General features: G+C 39.1%; 1 protein-coding gene across 3 annotated transcripts in view; it reads left to right on the top strand.

The window, feature by feature from the left end:
- LOC110447123 (myotubularin-related protein 8-like) overlaps nt 1–20,670 on the top strand; it is a 75,793-nt gene that overhangs the window by 23,257 nt on the left and 31,866 nt on the right. The window contains exon 1 of one of the 3 annotated variants that reach the window (XM_021492586.1): nt 13,253–14,114. The exons of 1 other annotated variant lie outside the window; for it this stretch is intronic. In XM_021492586.1, the coding sequence (XP_021348261.1) occupies nt 14,001–14,114 (114 nt within the window). In that variant the 5' untranslated portion in view covers nt 13,253–14,000. Of the gene's footprint in view, nt 1–13,252; nt 14,115–20,670 lie in introns of those variants that run through there. One more of the 3 variants, XM_021492589.1, reaches the window with a different exon arrangement.

Below are 20,670 nucleotides of genomic sequence, written 5' to 3'. Positions count from 1 at the left end.
GGTTCAGAACCGATCTGGGGTTTGTCCTTCCACCAGTGTCCAAGTTCGAGAAGGCCTCTCTGTTGGTCTCCGTTCTGGTCGGTGTGGAGCGAATTCAGGTCCGATGGTTCCTTCGGTTCCTCGGTTACCTGAATTAACTGGCGGATGTGGTTCCCTTGGGTCGGCTTCACATCCGTCCGCTCCAGCTGTTCCTTCTGTCAGTTTGGTCTCCAGCGTCTCGGCAGTGGGATGTGTACATTCCTCTGCCGGAGTCGGTGAAGGAATCAGCTCGTTGGTGGACTCTCGAGAGCAATGTCTTGGCAGGAGTTCCTCTGGTTGGGGCATCTCCTGCTATGACCCTTTAAACCGACGCGTCCATGACCGGTTGGGGTGCATACCTTTCCGGTCAGACGTCGGCGGGGGTGTGGTCAGGGGAACAGCTTTCAGAACACATCAATGTTCTGGAAATGCGTGCTGTTCTGTTGGAGCTTCGGGGTCTTCGACCCTCCCTGCAGGGCAAGGCCATTTGTCTGGCGACAGACAACTCCACTGTGGTGGCTTATCTGCAGCGCCAGGGGGGCACCCGTTCCCTGGCTCTGTGTGCTTTATCCACCCAGGTCCTGTTGCTGTGTCAGGAGATCAGTCTCGATCTCACTGTGAGGCACCTTCCAGGTCGTCTGAATGTTATGGCCGACACTCTGTCTCGGTCTCATAGCCCGGTTCTCACCGAATGGACCCTCAAGCGTTCGGTGTTCCGGTCTCTTTGCCTGGTTTGGGACAGACCCCATGTGGATCTGTTCGCCACGGCCCTGAACTTTCGACTCCCTACGTTTGTGTCTCCGGTTCCAGACCCTATGGCCATGGCGGTGGATGCTCTATCCCAGGACTGGTCAGGCGGTGGATGCTCTATCCCAGGACTGGTCGGGAATGTACGCATATGCGTTTCCTCCCTTCAATTTGGTGGGCAGGGTGTTGGAGAAGATTCTTCTACACCCTTGTACTGTGTTGCTGGTTGCACCGCTCTGGCCTCGACAACCTTGGTTTCCTCTGTTGCTTCGGCTGTCGGTGGACTTCCCACGCAGCATCCCACCCCTGTGGGATCTGCTGTCTCAACCGAGGTCCCGACAGTTCTACTCGGGACCGGAACGGCTCCACCTTCACGGTTGGATGCTATCTCGGGAAGGCTCACTCAGACGGGCTTTTCTCGAGAAGTTGCAACTCGCATCGCAGGATCACTTAGACCTTCGTCTTCCGCCGTCTACCAATCTCGATGGTCCGCATTCGGTGATTGGTGTGTCGGACGGTCGATTGATCCAGTCTCTGCCTCTGTTCCCGTTGTAGCTGACTTTCTTTTGTCTCTGTTCAGGGACAAAGGTCTGTCTCCGGGAACTATTGCAGGCTATCGTTCAGCCATTGCTAGTGTGCTGGCTTTCTATGGTAGCAAGTCAGTGGGCTCGGACGCTTCATTGTCGGCTCTCATTAGGGGCTTCTACATTGAGAAGCCTCGTTCACGGCAATTGGTCCCTAGGTGGAATTTAGCACTTGTGCTAGATTCCTTGTTAAGGGCGCCATTCGAGCCCCTCCAGTCGACAGATCGGAAGTTTCTTACTTTCAAGACTGTGTTCTTGATAGCCTTTGCTTCCGGTCGCCGCAGAAGCGAGATTCATGCTTTCAGCAGATCTTCTTCTTGCCTTCGTTTTTCGGCTGGCCATTCTTCGGTCTCGGTGACCACTGATCCCTCCTTTTTAGCTAAGAACCAGGTTCCCGGTTTCACCCCAGGGCTTGTGGTTATCCCTTCTTTGGCTTCAACTCTGGATGGGGATTGTCCTGATCGCCTGCTCTGCCCAGTTCGGGCCTTGCGTTACTACTTGGCCAGAACAGAGGGGGGGGCGGGACACTCGTCTCGGCTGTTCCAGTCTCTCCAGCCCGGTCGCTCTGATATCTCTGCAGCGACCATCTCACGCTGGATTGTTCAGACTGTTCGAGCTGCGTATGAGTCGGCAGGGGATCAGTCCTTGCGGGTGTCAGGGGTTAGGGCTCATGAGGTTCGCGCTTTAGCTACTTCGTGGGCCTTATTTAATGGTTCTTCTTACGCTGAGGTCATGACAGCTGCTGTTTGGAGGGGTCATTCTACGTTTACGGAGTTCTATCTCCGATCTTTGTCGGGACAGTCTGACGGATTGTATTCTTTGGGCCCTCTTGTGGCTGCCCAGTCCGTTGTCTGTCCTCCCTCTTCTTTTGCATAAGCCTCATTATGTCTTCTCCGCGTGATCCGGAACGCTGGTCGTAATCAGGCTTTGTGTCACAAAAGGAAAGGGTATTTTGAATTTTTCCTCCGGGGGTATGGGTCCTATTGTTGGAACCCTTCATCGCTCCACGGAGACACCACTGCGGTAAGTCGAATTCGCATTATAATGACTGTGGTAACGTATTTTGAAATAGAATTGAGGTTTCTCTTGTGAAACCAATTTCTATTATAAATACTTACCACAGTCATTAGGTGAGTTCCCTCCCAGCCTCCCCTTGTCTCCTTGGCTCTCACTTTTTGGGCTTTGGAATTATGAAGTGGGAAGCATGGCTTCGTGTCTTATCACGTGCGTGAATACTGCCGTCTGATTGGTGGGTTTTCCAGGGGTTCCCCATGGGGGAAAAAATTCTTTATTTACGTATGTAAAGAGCCAAGTAAGGTTGGAATATGTTTTATAATGACTGTGGTAAGTATTTATAATAGAAATTGGTTTCACAAGAGAAACCTCAATTTTATTGCACAAAATGTGTTGCACATCTAGACCAAAGTTACAGTGTTTATCACACTTCATCACTTACTGCCTTTGATATCAGTAACCCCTACTGACATTGACCAATACTGAGCAGGTGTTTATAGACCACAGATTGTGGTGTGAAGATTAGGTTCACACCACTGATGTAAAAAAAACTCGCAACATTTGATTAATTTTCAATCAAATTGGTTCCCAATCAGGACTGGAAAATAAAATTGGACTTATGACTAAAAAGGAAAGTGATAAAGCTTGATAAAAAATATTAAGGGCACTTATAGCGTTATTTATGGTGAATTTGTGTTAGTCCTTGTGTACTGGTGACATAACAGATAATATGTTTTCGAAAAGATGCCTTAGTAAGGTAACTTTATCGGACCAATAATACCAACCAATGATAAACATGTAATTCCAGTTAATATTGTGAAGATGCTGAATTGATGCTTTTGACAGAACAATCTGTTTTGTTCCTGTAATATTCTGTTGCCATGGTGATTTATTATGAAAAGAAATGTTGAAAGAAATTGGAGTATGCAGAGAAAACCACAAGGTCGGGCAGGTGACTTGATACCTTTTCATGTCTGATCGGGGAAAGGCGCAACCCGACAACCCATCGATAGGTGGTTGCTGGGTGACTTCAATGTCTAATGGGTGACAAGTCACTGTTTGCTGTGTACAGGGTGACAGGTCACTGTTAATTAAATGTTTACAGGGTGACAGGTCACTGTTAAATGTTTACTAGGTGACAGGTTACTGTTAGCTGTTTACAGGGTGACAGGTCATTGTTAAATGTTTACTCGGTAACAGGTCACTGTTAGCTGTTTAAAGGGTGACAGGTCACTGTTAAATATTTATTGGGTGACAGGTCAAGCTGTTAGATGTTTACAGGGTGACAGGTCATTGTTATATGTTTACTGGGTGACAGGTCACTGTTTAATGTTAACTGGGTGACAGGTCACTGTTAAATGTTTACTGGGTGACAGGTCACTGTAAGCTGTTAACAGTGGGACAGGTCACTGTTAAATGTTTACAGGGTGACAGGTCACTGTAAGCTGTTAACAGTGGGACAGGTCACTGTTAAATGTTTACTGGGTGACAGGTCACTGTTAAATGTTTACTGGGTGACAGGTCAAGCTGTTAGATGTTTACAGGGTGACAGGTCACTGTTAGCTGTTTACTGGATGACAGATCTCTGTTATATGTTTACTGGGTGACAGATCACTGTTAAATGCTTACAGGGTGACAGTTCACTGTTATATATTTACTGGGTGACAGGTCACTTTTATATGTTAACAGTGGGACAGGTCACTGTTAAATGTTTACAGGGTGACAGGTCATTGTTAAATGTTAACTGGGTGACAGATCATTGTTAAATGTAAACTGGGTGTCAGGTCACTGTTAGCTGTTTACAGTGGGACAGGTCACTGTTACATGTTGACAGGGTGACAGGTCACTGTTAAATGTTTACAGGGTGACAGGTCACTGTTAGCTGTTTACTGGGTGATAGGTCACTGTTATATGTTTACAGGGTGACAGGTCACTGTTAAATGTTTACAGGGTGTTAGGTCACTGTTAAATGTTTACTGGGTGACAGTTCACTGTTAAATGTTTTCTTGGTGACAGGTTACTGTTAAATGTTTACAGGGTGATAGGTCACTGTTAAATGTTTACAGGGTGACAGGTTACTGTTAGCTGTTTACTGGGTGATAGGTCACTGTTAAATGTTTACAGGGTGACAGGTCACTGTTATATATTTACAGGGTGACAGGTCACTGTTAAATATTTATTGGGTGACAGGTCAAGCTGTTAGATGTTTACAGGGTGACAGGTCATTGTTATATGTTTACTGGGTGACAGGTCACTGTTTAATGTTAACTGGGTGACAGGTCACTGTTAAATGTTTACTGGGTGACAGGTCACTGTAAGCTGTTTACAGTGGGACAGGTCACTGTTAAATGTTTACAGGGTGACAGGTCATTCTTAAATGTAAACTGGGTGACAGGTCACTGTTAAATGTTTACAGGGTGACAGGTCATTGTTAAATGTTAACTGGGTGACAGGTCACTGTTAAATGTTTACTGGGTGACAGGTCAACCTTCTAGATGTTTACTGGGTGACAGATCACTGTTAAATGCTTACAGGGTGACAGGTCACTGTTATATATTTACTGGGTGACAGGTCACTGTTATATGTTTACAGGGTGACAGGTCCCTGTTAAATGTTTACAGGGTGACAGGTCATTGTTAAATGTTAACTGGGTGACAGGTCATTGTTAAATGTAAACTGGGTGTCAGGTCACTGTTAGCTGTTTACAGTGGGACAGGTCACTGTTATATATTGACAGGGTGATAGGTCACTGTTAAATGTTAACAGGGTGACAGGTCACTGTTAGCTGTTTACTGGGTGATAGGTCACTGTTATATGTTTACAGGATGACAAGTCACTGTTAAATGTTTACAGGGTGACAGGTCACTGTTAAATGTTTACTGGGTGACAGTTCACTGTTAAATGTTTCCTTGGTGACAGGTTACTGTTTTATGTTTACAGGGTGATAGGTTACTGTTAAATGTTTCCTTGGTGACAGGTTACTGTTAGCTGTTTACTGGGTGATAGGTCACTGTTAAATGTTTACAGGGTGACAGGTCACTGTTATATATTTACAGGGTGACAGGTCACTGTTAAATGTTTACAGGCTAACAGGTCACTGTTAAATGTTTACAGGGTGACAGGTCACTGTTATATGTTTACAGGGTGACAGATCACTGTTATATGTTTACAGTGGGACAGGTCACTGTTAAATGTTTAAAGGGTGTTAGGTCACTGTTAGCTGTTCACTAGGTGATAATTCACTGTTATATATTTACAGGGTGTTAGGTCACTGTTAAATGTTTACAGGGTGACAGGTCAATCTGTTAAATGTTTACAGGGTGACAGGTCACTGTTAAATGTTTAAAGGGTGACAGGTCACTGTTAAATGTTTAAAGGGTGACAGGTCACTGTTATATGTTTACAGGGTGACAGGTCACTGTTAAATGTTTACATGGTGACAGGTCACTGTTAAATGTTAACTGGGTGACAGGTCAATCTGTTAGATGTTTACAGGGTGACAGGTCACTGTTAAATGTTTACAGGGTGACAGGTTACTGTTAAATGTTTCCTGGGTGATAGATCACTGTTATATGTTGACTGGGTGACAGGTCACTGACATGTATTTACTGGTATTTACTGGGTGACTGGTATTTACTGGGTGACGAGTATTTACGGACAGGCATTTACTGGGTGACGGGTATTTACTGGATGTATTAGTCACTGTAGTATCGTTTTTGTGTTTGATCTAACTTAAAGATAATGTACGATTGAAATCACGGGGGAGCTAGATATTGTATTTCCTAGATGGATCAATATCCATTAATCAAATGAAACATTTTAATTTGTTGGATTGTGTCCCAGCAGACAGGTCCTGTTTACAGAGGACATTGTGGTACAGTAGTGTACAAGCTAAGTTGTATGCCCACAGATGTTGATACGCTGCCCTAAACTCTACTGTTGTTCACTTGACTGTGATCTGTACCTGGTGTCGGTGTATATCCGGCTTTGACAGGGTTTATGATGTATCAGATAAGGGTTAGGGTCCCATTATATTATCAGGTATTGTCTAATAGTCACAACAGCCTTGAATTCTCTTCAAGTCATGTGTGAAGTTATAAATAATTACTGTAGCGTGAGGGTATTTATGTCATCATAATTGTGATATCATCATTAGCTTTACAAAGCTACATGTAGAATCAGGACTACCTATATAGACGATATTTAATGGTGACTTCAGTAATAACAAATATATTTCACGAGTGTGGCTAATATTTTTATATTATTCACAAGTGCGCAGCACGAGTGAAAAATATCAAAATATTAACGACACCAGTGAAATGTATTTGTTATTACTGAAGACACCATTGAATTTTCTATTTATTACATTTTTAAAGCATAAAACATGAAAAATCTAATGCATTAAAAAAGGGCGGGAATCAGAAGCGTAATTATTAGCGCCATATTCTAATGACGTCACGCTTGACAACAAGGCTGCGCGCCATTTTGAGTGGCATTCTCAACGCAATTTCGACGTTTTCTGCTATTTTCGTCTATGTACCAAACATTTACCATAACAACCACTTATTTTACCGTCGCTTCATGTGAATCTGTGACAAAATATCGTTGCCTTTGAATGGAGCGAATAGAAGATACCGTTATGATTGGTCAATACTAAAAAGTGATATTTTCACACTATGAAAATATCACTTTTGATATTTGTCACAGTATGAAAGATATCATTTTTATCAAGTTGATAGAATCCGATATTTCACTGGCAAAAATGTAATAAATACCTGTATGGAGCTATACCCAGGTTTGTGTTCTGGGTACCATACAGCTGGATACATGTAACCTACATGTAGTTTGGTATCACTAACTCTGTTGAAGTAAGATTCTGCAGAGCTGCTAAATGTGGATGTAAAAGTACTATTGCAATATTGATATACCAAAACTATAAACCCATAAATAGGATCAAGAAACACAATACTTACTCATCTTTTTGATGTTTCATGTCTTACTGGCTTACTGCCAATATGCTCTTAAAGAAACGGAAACCTCAAGTTAATTTTAGTTCAAAAATCAAAATACATTTATATGATATATTGGATATCTGCAACAGCTGTATTTATATAAAATTCCTAGCAGTATTTGTATATAAAAAATTATGTTTGACTAAAAAACCTGCTGGTAATAGCTAACCCTTTACCCTCCAGACGAGGTAAGGAATGGGGTTGTACTCGGACCAGGTCGCCTGTCCATACGTTCTTCGTCTGTTGATAAAATCTTATCCAGACAACTGCTGTTACAGTATCCATCAAAATTATGAAACTTCACCACACTCTGGGTTTTTTCCGCTGCATCTTCTTTTATGGGAGTTTTGCCCGTTATTGACCTTTTAAAGCACTTCTAACTACTGTCTCAGAAGAAACGAAATGTTTCAGGTAATACTGTGTAAGTTTTCCCCTGTGATTGTCAGTTGATTGGTCGTACATGTTTTCTCCCTGTGTGCCATGTGTGTATTCTCGTATCACCTGACAATCACTGCTGATACGTCGTCGTATGGTCCTCTTTCTTTACAAGTTTATCTGCTATAATGAGCGCAGGATTTTCATTTTATTTTAAGATTCTACTGTATTCTACTCAATCATTCTATTTAGAAATTATCTCTCCTGAGACAATTACAGAAAAGGGTACATACTTTAAGGCAGTAGGTGCCTTGCTATGATCTGTTTGATTTTAGTAAGGCTATGCACTTTTTGTAGTTTTGGAATAAATGTGTACAAAATGTACATACAACATGACTTCATGTCTCTGGAGATTTAATTGTCTCTCATCTTGTAACATCGGTTTAATTCTACATCAGATTTTCTCATTGGCTGTAAATGATGATTGCCTTCTCAGTCAATGCAATATTGCTGTTTTTGATATTGAAATGCAAGGCTCCAGCATGTGACAGCAAACAACAAACATATTCAATGGACATGATCATGACTTCACAAATAACAAGCAATAATTTCATAAACAGCAAGTCTACACAAATAGCACCCTACCGAAGTATTGAAAGTCTAGAAGAACAGCAAGTCTACACAAACCTAAGTATTGAAAGTCTAGAATATCAGCAAGTCTACACAAGCCAAAGTATTGAAAGGCTAGAATAACAGCAAGTCTATACAAATATCACCCTACCGAAGTATTGAAAGTCTAGAAGAACAGCAAGTCTACACAAACCGAAGTATTGAAAGTCTAGAATAACAGCAAGTCTACTCAAATATCACCATACCGAAGTATTGAAAGTCTAGAATAACAGCAAGTCTAAACAAACCAAAGTATTGAAAGTCTAGAATAACAGCAAGTCTATACAAATATCACCCTACCGAAGTATTGAAAGACTAGAATAACAGCAAGTCTACACAAATATCACCATACCGAAGTATTGAAAGTCTAGAAAAACAGCAAGTCTACACAAATATCACCCTACCGAAGTATTGAAAGTCTAGAATAACAGCAAGTCTAAACAAACCAAAGTATTGAAAGTCTAGAATAACAGCAAGTCTACACAAACCAAAGTATTGAAACTCTAGAATAACAGCAAGTCTACACAAATATCACCCTACCGAAGTATTGAAAGTCTAGAATAACAGCAAGTCTACACAAACCGAAGTATTGAAAGTCTAGAATAACAGCAAGTCTACACAAATATCACCATACCGAAGTATTGAAAGCAAACAACAATCCAACACAAATGTCTATTGTACACAAACAATTACAATCTACATCACAACTACAGAAACATAAAATCTACATAAACATGAAAACTACATTAACATCAAATCTACATAGATATTAAAATTACACAAACATAAAATCTACGTAAACTTCAAAACCATGTAAATGTTAAAACTACACAAACATAAATACTTCTTCAACATCAAATCTACATAAACATCAATCTACATAAACATGAAAACTACATAAACATCAATCTACATAAACATCAATCTACATAAACATCAAAACTACATAAACATGAAAACTACATAAACATCAATCTACATAAACATGAAAACTACATAAACATCAATCTACATAAACATAAAAACTACATAAACATCAATCTACATAAACATGTAGTTTTCTACATAAACATGAAAACTACATAAACATCAATCTACATAAACATGAAAACTACATAAACATCAATCTACATAAACATGAAAACTACATAAACATCAATCTACATAAACATGAAAACTACATAAACATCAATCTACATAAACATGAAAACTACATAAACATCAATCTACATAAACATGAAAACTACATAAACATCAATCTACATAAACATGAAAACTACATAAACATCAATCTACATAAACATGAAAACTACATAAACATCAATCTACATAAACATGAAAACTACATAAACATCAATCTACATAAACATGAAAACTACATAAACATGAAAACTACATAAACATCAATCTACATAAACATGAAAACTACATAAACATCAATCTACATAAACATCAAAACTACATAAACATCAATCTACATAAACATGAAAACTACATAAACATCAATCTACATAAACATGAAAACTACATAAACATCAATCTACATAAACATGAAAACTACATAAACATCAATCTACATAAACATGAAAACTACATAAACATCAATCTACATAAACATGAAAACTACATAAACATCAATCTACATAAACATGAAAACTACATAAACATCAATCTACATAAACATGAAAACTACATAAACATCAATCTACATAAACATGAAAACTACATAAACATCAATCTACATAAACATGAAAACTACATAAACATCAATCTACATAAACATGAAAACTACATAAACATCAATCTACATAAACATGAAAACTACATAAACATCAATCTACATAAACATGAAAACTACATAAACATCAATCTACATAAACATGAAAACTACATAAACATCAATCTACATAAACATGAAAACTACATAAACATCAATCTACATAAACATGAAAACTACATAAACATCAATCTACATAAACATGAAAACTACATAAACATCAAAACTACATAAACATTACATAAATATAAATACTACATAAACATAAAACTACATAAACATCAAAACTACATAATTATTAAAACTACATAAACATCAAATCTACTTAAACATAAAAACTACTTAAACATCAAATCTGCATAACATCAAATCGACATAATCATAAATACTACATAAACATCAAAACTACATAAACATCAAAACTACATAAACATCAAAACTACATCTACATAAACATAAAATCTACTTAAACATCAAAACTACAAAACATCAAATCTGCATAACTTAAAATCTACATAAAGATAAAATCTTCATAAACATAAATACTACATAAACATCAAAACTACATTAACATCAAATCTACATAAACATCAAATCTGCATAACATCAAATCTACATAAACTCCAAAACTACATAAACTTCAATATTACATTAGCATTAAACCTACACAAATATAAAAACTACATTAACATCAAAATTACATCAAAACCACATTTATAAAAAATCTACATAAACAATAGCACATCTTCGTACATAGTGAAATACCTTAACAGAAAGTAAATTCATAAAACCTACATAAACAGCAGACCTACATTCACAGCAGACCTATACAGAACAACCCATATAGCTTTGAAGACTACCATATAGGTAAAACCACTCAAATTACATTAAAGACTGCAGTACTAATTAAGGTATTTGAAGTATTCGTGGACTTAGTAACATGGTAATTAAGCCACTTTGTGGAATGTTGCTATAAGTGTGATTGATAAAGTTTTCAGTTTTCTGATCGATCTTTATGTTTGATCATCATTCTACATTCAAAGTAGTGAAGTACACGGAGCCTGTCTGGTCTGTTGTATCAATGTCTATACAACACATTTTATGGGCCAATTCCTGTGTGTGTCTTCTTAGAGCTGTATATGTCTGTACTGGTCCTGCTACTCAAAGACGCATACTAACAAGCATCTCCGGAGTTCTAGGAACGAACAAATCAGAAATATGGAAGATCGATGTTAACAATGAATTTCTGTCATCAATCTCGTAGATAAAAAGAAGTGTTTCCTTCCTGGAGCCGACCAGTTACTATGCTGGATGAGCGTATATTAGCGATGTTCGACCGTGTGTGAGGACATTAGGGTATCTGCCTATCAGACTGTGTGAAGATCAGATCAGTAACATCCCCAAGCTTGAAGCCTACATCTCTGTAACTATTCCTTAACAAATTAAATCATTTATGAAATTTTTTGAAAAAACAAATTGTCACCAAATGTCTCTTGTAGCCTTTGACTGACCAGAAAGGATTGATTATTTATAGAAGCCTGAGTTAGTTCATGCCTAACATCAGGATGGGAAGCCTTTCTATTGGTGTAGAATAACACTGGGGTAAGCTGCTTAGGCTATTGGTGTATACTAACTATTTATCTGGTATTTAGTTTAAGGAGCAGGTCTGGGGAACTCCACCCCCACCACTATTACAGTAGTCTTTCAGCAATATTTCAGCGTGGATGAACAGCAATGCTGCTACGGATGGCAGCGTGATCCTGTAACACGTAGAGTCGGATTCAATAAGATTTCTTTTTGCTCACAACCAAGTAAAATCAATGGGTAGTGTGGGGACCTGGCAATCAATAGAGAAAACCCACTCTACGAAACAAACAATCGCACGAGGACGGGGCCTCCGCTGTTGTAACAGACTTGGGGCTAAGTGTTTTACCGAAGGCAGTGTGGAAGAGTCGACCCGGCGATTCCTGGTCAGGTTTCCCTATCTCTGTAGTTTACAGCAATGTGCACCACTAATGGAGAAATGTGCCAGTTTTACGTACCGTGTAGCATCCCCATCGGAAGCATTCTCCACGATTTGGCATGCAGCGCTCCACTCGGAAGCTAAATGATAATTTACTGCATGTACGTCAGAATTGATGTTTTGCTGTGGATTTTAGAGGCTAAGGCAGCGGTAGATCCTCTGGGGTTCATAACGTTAGATCTATGTTGAAACTAGAGAGAACTCGGTGTCTGTGAAATCAGTGCTTTGCCTTGTGTGTCGGTTCTCCCAGGAGTTATGGATTAAATTATTCCAAATATCTAATGTGTGCAGTTTTAATATTAATCAAAATTTTCAAACGAGAAGAATGATATTTTAGCAAGTGCTATTTAGTTAGTTATTTCAAGATTCATCTATCTTGTCACAATAATAAATTCTTCAACACCACATGAAATAGGGGATAGAAGAACTCCTGCAGGCCATCAATCATCAGAATTAGTTAGCTTGAAATAGCCAGTCAAAGTAATCAACTGTTAGCTAACGTGACCGATTGTGATATGGTACATTATTTAGGTGTGACGTAATATTAAGGAAATGTTAACACACTCTGTAACATACTCAGAATTGGAGCTCATGCACCTCCTGTCATTTACTCAACAACACAACAAAAAGACCGACAGAATTTGATGTGCAAAACCAGATCGGGATATTCCCAGAAGAGTTGGTTGAAGTTGAACTGACAAGTGGGATAATTTGGTATTGTAAATCGGCAAATGAACTGTTAGAAAGGAACTAAGTTGCTGAACAGGTGGCGATATGTAACTCAGAAACGGCTTTCTCACATCCACATTGACAAGTAATTGGAACATTGTAACAGAGGTATTCCGGATCAATTACGGAGTAGAGAAAGGTAATCTGTAATCTGCAGCCAACTCAAGTTCAAGTGAAGTATTAAGCAAATGTGGACTTCCTCACATATTGATTTACAGGAAATAGTTCTACTGTAACTTTAAAAACGTTTGAATAATTTGTAATGTAAATATACAGACTACGGGTCTAGGTTACTGTGTAATCAATTTAATTAGCTCCTTGAGCATTTGTACAAATAGTTGAGTAATGTGAGTTAGGGGCCACGTGTGTGGATTGTGACTCGGAGTCAGCTGATGTGTGTACAAGCGTGTATCATTACCTGTCAACAAACAGTGTTAATCGATCCCTTCATTCCTTTATCCATTAATAATTGGTGAATGACTGTTAAGACACATGGTAGATATCTACCCATGCTGACTTCAATTCTCCTGGTATCTCTGACTAATCACAACCGATGCTACATTGATTGAACGGCAATCTCCGCTCATCTGTGACCTAAGGGGTATGTGACTGTCTGCCCATGCTGTTCTGTGTCGGACACCATCAGCCGAGGTTGTCCTAGACACGGGATAGGGATTTAGGACAGGGTCAGAGATCCTGGCCAGGATGTTGATGTCACCTGTCAAGGATTGCAAAAAGGGTATCCTAGACACGGTTCAGTGATTTAGGCTAGAGTGCCCTAGATACGGTCAGGACTAGATACGGTTCAGTGATTTAGGCTAGAGTGCCCTAGACACGGTTAGGAATTTAGGTCATTGTTTCAGTTGTGTGTCAAGGATTTAGGCCCGGATATCCAAAACCCTGGATCAGGAATTTTGGTGAGTGTCCTAGGCAAGGGTAACAGATTGTGATAAGGTTCTTCCTCTGTGGGAGTCGTGAGTATCTTCAGGGTGTCGACCACCAGTGTTATAGGCCAGGTGTTGTCCTGGGGGGCACATCACTACAGATCACCCATGAATGTGCTGGAGTGGACCCATGACAAGATCGAATCCCTGGCAAACACATGGATACATGAGATGGGAAATGTCCTGGATATCCGATTCCTCTCAGAGGTGTCGGTTGACAAGGTATGTAATAGTAGCATATCCTGTTTTTATCCGCACACAAATAAAATGTCAAGTATTCATTTTCACACAAGATGTCCTGTACTTGTTACTGCAAAAATTAAATATCATGAACATGTTTACACTGAAAAGCATGTCTTATACCTATCTGATTGCCAACTTTGTCATGCTAAAATTTGTTCTGTTTTCTTCCAACATGATAGGGTAGCTGTACACATACTTTATAGAGTATCCTATATCAGGGATTAATAGAATCTTCCCCTACCTTGAGGGTGTGATAGAGAAATCTCCAACCTGAGGGGTGATGTTTTTTGGTTGTCTAACCTGAGGCTGTGCCGCATCAGTTATGATTAGTCAGAGATTAGTCTTTTCAGAATGCTCTTGCATGTATGCCAGTATATGAATCTAATTTGACTATACATCTGATAATGGTAAAATCTGATAAGACTGTACATCTGATAATGGTAAAACCTGATTGGACTATACATCTGATAATAGTAAAATCTGATTGGACTATACATCTGATAATGGTAAAATCTGATTGGACTGTACATCTGATAATGGTAAAACCTGATTGGACTATACATCTGATATTGGTAAAACCTGATTGGACTTTACATCTGTGATAATTAAAAAATCGAATTGGACTGTATATCTGATAATGGTAAAATCTGATTAGACTGTATATCTGATAATGGTAAAATCTGATTTGACTATATATCTGAAAATGGTAAAATCTGATTTGACTATATGTATCTGATAATGATAAAATCTGATTGGATTGTATAACTGATAATGGTAAAATCTGATTGGACTGTATATCTGATAATGGTGAAATCTGATTTGACTATATATCTGAAAATGGTAAAATCTGATTGGACTATACATCTGTTAATGGTAAAATCTGATTGGACTGTATGCCTGAGTATTTTAAAATACACTTGCATCCCATTATAGTACCGGTAAAACCTGGTGACCTCTTTATTGGTCATGGCTGTATTGTTTCAAAAATTCCATAGGCAACAATGTCATCATAGATACATATGTAAAGGTGAATGGTGGACTGTTTGGTGTTCCATATAATCAATGTCTGAAAATACACAGCCGAGTGTTGTACGAGTGTTGTACGTATGCTACACACATTTTATATATATTGTGTTGTAAGACTTTATTTCCCCTCAGGCTTCACCCTTGTGAAACAATTGATTAATCTTGGAGAAAGGAAAAGTTGTCTTTCGCTACCACAAGGGTAATAAATGAGAAGTGAACAACACAACATAAAGGATCTGTAATAACTATATGGCATTGTATAACATCACACACTGGATACCATAGGACATACAAAGACTGTAGCTGATCTAGATCACAGACTCGAATCTAAATCTCCTGTTTAAGCTGTAGTGTTGTCAACTTTTTATCAGTCAAAGTATCAATTGGATAACACATTCTCACCTTGGTCATTAAGTATATTATTACCACTGTAGTGTAGCATGATCTGGAAATTCCTTTTCCATCAAAAGTCTTGATTGGACCCATAAATTTGTACAAGTGAATTGACAAAGGTTACTAATTGGATTGATCTGAAGTGAGTTCAGCAATGTCTGATCACGGCACTTTACCGGTAATTCAATGAGATGTCGATAAGTCATGGCCATTTTTACTTGTGTGGGATTATATAGATCAGAAAATAGCTAATCAGAGTATTGATGTCCACCGAGGGATTCCAACTTGGAACACTCGACTAGGAACGAGAACTGTTTATGTGGGTGTGAGCCATGATGTGGGAAGTGTTTATAGATATATATAGGTATAAAATTTACACCTTACAAGGAAGCTGATTACCTACAGCATATAGACACAGACTCACTGATCCTATGGTTTATTGATGAACTAATCTTCTTAGATTGATATACTGTACTAGGAGTTCAGGACTGGCCTCTTACATGTACTGTCTGCTATTCTGGAGGTTAACGTTCTGTTGTATACTATACAGGTCATACTGTACAGGTCATACTTGGGAATCAGGTGTATATACTTATACGTCATATTGTACAGGTCATACTGGGGAATCAGGTGTATATATACTTACACATCATACTGTACAGGTCATACTGGGGGTTAAGGTATATATATACTTACATATCATACTGTACAGGTCATACTGGGGAATCAGGTGTATATATACTTACACGTCATACTGTACATGTCATACTGGGAAATCAGGTGTGTATACTTACACGTCATACTGTACAGGTCATACTGGGGGTTCAGGTGTATATACTTACACGTCATACTGTACAGGTCATACTGGGGGTTCAGGTGTATATACTTACATGTCATACTGTACAGGTCATACTGGGGGTTCAGGTGTATATACTTACACATCATACTGTACAGGTCATACTGGGGGTTCAGGTGTATATACTTAAACATCATACTGTACAGGTCATACTGGGGAATCAGGTGTATATACTTAAACATCATACTGTACAGGTCATACTGGGGAATCAGGTGTATATACTTAAACATCATACTGTACAGGTCATACTGGGGAATCAGGTGTATATACTTAAACATCATACTGTACAGGTCATACTGGGGAATCAGGTGTATATACTTAAACATCATACTGTACAGGTCATACTGGGGAATCAGGTGTATATACTTAAACATCATACTGTACAGGTCATACTGGGGAATCAGGTGTATATACTTATATGTCATATTGTACAGGTTATACTGGGGAATCAGATGTATATACTTATATGTCATACTGTACAGGTCATACTGGTGGTTCAGGTGTATATCTTTACACGTCATATTTACACGTCATACTATATGGTGGTTCAGGTGTGTATACTTACAGGTCTTACTGGGGGTTAGAGTGTATATACTTATATGTCATACTGTACAGGTCATACTGTACAGGTTATACAGGTCATACTGTACAGGTCATACTGGAGGTTACAGGTGTATATACTTACACGTCATACTGTATGGTGGTTCAGGAGTGTATACTTACACGTCATACTAGTGGTTCCGTTGTATATACCTACACGTCGTACTGTACAGGTCATACTGGTTGGTCAGGGTGAATTCTGCTTGCTCATACTTTGGCGCTTGTATCATTGATGACACTCAGACCTGGAGCAGTATTGGTAGCAGCATCCTCCTTGTCCTTGTTTGTATTTATTGACTGGACAGAGATTATTTGTATTTATTGACTGGACAGACATTATTTGTATTTATTGAGTGGACAGACATTATTTGTAGAATCGGTGTACGGTTTGTTTGAAGCCTTCCATTACCCTATAAGAGTTTGTAGCAGTAATACATAGGACATTTATACCCATCACCTTTATGTATAAACCTTTGATAGGAGGGACAGACAAGAGGAAGATGGTGATGGTTGTGGTACATGCTATTTTGTCATTTATGCATTGGGACAGACAAATCCTGGACGTGACGACTGTGATTAAGTACAGAGTTGTATTCTTTTATCGCTTGGTGTGAATGTGTTCGAACTTATTTTTAAACAACAATATATTTTGCAAAAGTTTGCCACCATAACTTCTATATTGCAAAGACATAACACTTACCTTTTCTATTATCACTAAGTACCTATTTATGACTTCTGTATGTTATTCAGACTGTCTGTCCGGACGTATAATTTCCAGGAGCATATATGTATGTGGATATCTATATATAGCGAAAGTTTGACCCAATATGTCTTGTGTTTTTTAGTATTTGAATGTTAATCCATTATTCAGTCGGTTGATTTGCAGAAATGTTAATATTTAATACAGTAAAAATTAGTGTTATTCAGGTACATAGTATCAATAGATACCAGTAAACAATTGATAAAGTTTTTGTTTAACCAGGAAAGATGAAATACAAAATAGTATTCCTTATTATAATATTATTCATTGTCTTATATCAACCTACAATTTTTCTTCCATGTTAAAAAAATAAAATGTCCTCATCATATGTGGCCAGTTGGATACATTGGTGCTCATGGCATCATAAATGTTGGGGAGAGTGCTCATGGCATCATAAATGTTGGGGAGAGTGCTCATGGCATCATAAATGTTGGGGAGTGCTCATGGCATCATAAATGTTGGGGAGAAATTACTTGAAATAGTAATACATCTGTAGGAGTTGATATGCACCGATCTATTTACAGCATCAGAATCGGTGGTACTGCCTGGAGCAATTTTAGTATTGGCCACATCAAATTTTAACCATCCAATTTTGAGTAATACATGCCAAATATTTTGATAATGCCAAAGAATACATTTACAGTTGTGCAACACACTCTACACCATACTGGCTTAAGTTTTGTTTTGTGACAAGAAAGCAGAAAATGCAACTTGGGGATCTGGATTAAACCTAGAACCTCAGAAATGTAGATGGCGCCTCTAACCAATGGAGCTACCTGCAGGTTAACATCGCTATCAGTCTAGTTCCACTTCACCCCTCCTTCACCACCCCCCTTCGCCCCCAAACACAACTGTTCCTAGAACCTGGTATCCAGTATTCCCTTATGCCAAGCATACACAAACACACTACCGTACTTGGAAAAAGGTTTTGTCACAGACATAATTGTAACGGGAGAGGGAAGATTCGTAACATGACCAGACTGGGATTTGGACTCGAGACCTCCAAACTATTGAATGGCAGTTCTAACCAACTGAGTAACCTTGGTTACCTGCAATAGAGCTGGGCAGTTTGCTACACTATCGGGATACGTACAAATATAGAATATAGCTGTAAAACAGCAGTTTGATAGCAGATAGAACCTTACTCTATGATAGAATGTGTGTAAAACATTATTGATGATTGAAGCAGTGAGGATTGTGATCAATCTGGTGATTACGGTTGACAATTTCATTAATGGAATGCTGTATACAAATGGGCTGTAGCACAGGAGCCTGGGTTTTGGCTCATTAGCTTAGGATGTGGCACAGGGGCCTGGGTTGTGGCTCATTGACTTAGAATGTGACACAGGGGCCTGGGTTGTGGCTCATTAGCTTAGGATGTGACACAGGGGCCTGGGTTGTGGCTCATTGACTTAGAATGTGACACAGGGGCCTGGATTGTGGCTCATTAGCTTAGGATGTGACAAAGAGACCTGTGTTGTGGCTCAGTAGCTTAGGATGTGACACAGGGGCCTGGGTTGTGGCTCATTAGCTTAGGATGTTACAAAGGAATCAGAGTGGTAGCTCGTTAAATTAGGATGTGACACCAGGATCATTAGTTTGGGAGAAGACACAAGGGCCTTGGTTGTAGCTCATTAGTTTTGGAGGTGACACAGGGGCCTGGGTTGTAGCTCATTAGTTTAAGAGGTGACACAGGGGCCTTGGTTATAGCTCAATAGTTTGGGAGGTGACACAGGGGCCTTGGTTGTAGCTCATTAGTTTGGGAGAAGACACAAGGGCCTTTGTTGTAGATCATTAGTTTGGGAGGTGACACAGGGGCCTGGGTTGTAGCTCATTAGTTTGAGAGGTGACACAGGGGCCTTGGTTGTAGTTCATTAGTTTGGGAGGTGACACAGGGGCATTGGTTGTAGATCATTAGTTTGGGAGGTGACACAGGGGCCTTGGTTGTAGATCATTAGTTTGGGAGGTGACCAGGGGCCTTGGTTGTAGCTCATTAGTTTGGGAGGTGACACATGGGCCTTGGTTGTAGCTCATTAATTTGAGAGGTTGCATGCTTGCCGATTGTGTAAGGGTCGGGATTATGAGTCATCAGCCAGGGTTTTGATACATCATATTGGGATGTGACACAGGGGTAGGGGATGTATTACAGGGACCAGGATCTAATTATGTTACAGGAGGCTGGGCTTTTACAACATGGAACTATATGGCACAGGGGCTTTGACTTTAAAGGTATTTATTAATGACAAATCTAACCAAGGAAATACCGGATGTTAATATTACAAAGCTTAAGTCCTTCCGGATGTACAGAATAGTTATTCCATTGTAAGCTCAGCTGTAAGTGTAGGTCTAGGGCTTACTGCTGGGAAAATTATTGACATTTTAATGGTTCACAATTTTCTGGTCCTAATCTACAGGTGATTATGTGGTAGATTTTTTTGATGAAGTACTGACCAGCATGGAAGCCGGAAATATGTAATCAATGTGGTGTACTTCACAGGGCGAGGAGAACAAAGGAACACGTAACACCGTAATTACACGGGATTGTCATTAGGCCACAGAACTCCCATGGAGTTGGTACTGTATTCATGTTCATTGTGTCCCATTCTCGGAGAAAGTAGTATGAGAAAAAATCATGATCTATACCATTATAATGTAACCGTGAAATCAATGGCTACAAACTCTAAACCATAAACAGCAAAACGATTTCAAATTTGTTCTTTGTTGGTGTCTAATAAATAATTATTCTACATTTCCTGTTAGAAATATAACAACGGAACACACTCTGCCTCATGATGGACGATTGCGTTTTGTCTGGACATTATTGTGTGGTAATTTGAAAGCCAAATTGTTGACCCTTCCTGACAAAGTTAATTGTTAGTGGATCTGTCAGAGATAGACTG

Source organism: Mizuhopecten yessoensis, unplaced genomic scaffold, assembly GCF_002113885.1.
Source record: "Mizuhopecten yessoensis strain PY_sf001 unplaced genomic scaffold, ASM211388v2 scaffold3229, whole genome shotgun sequence".
NCBI lineage: Eukaryota > Metazoa > Mollusca > Bivalvia > Pectinida > Pectinidae > Mizuhopecten > Mizuhopecten yessoensis.
Note: the sequence above shows the minus strand (reverse complement) of the source record. Positions and strands in the feature narration are given on the sequence as shown.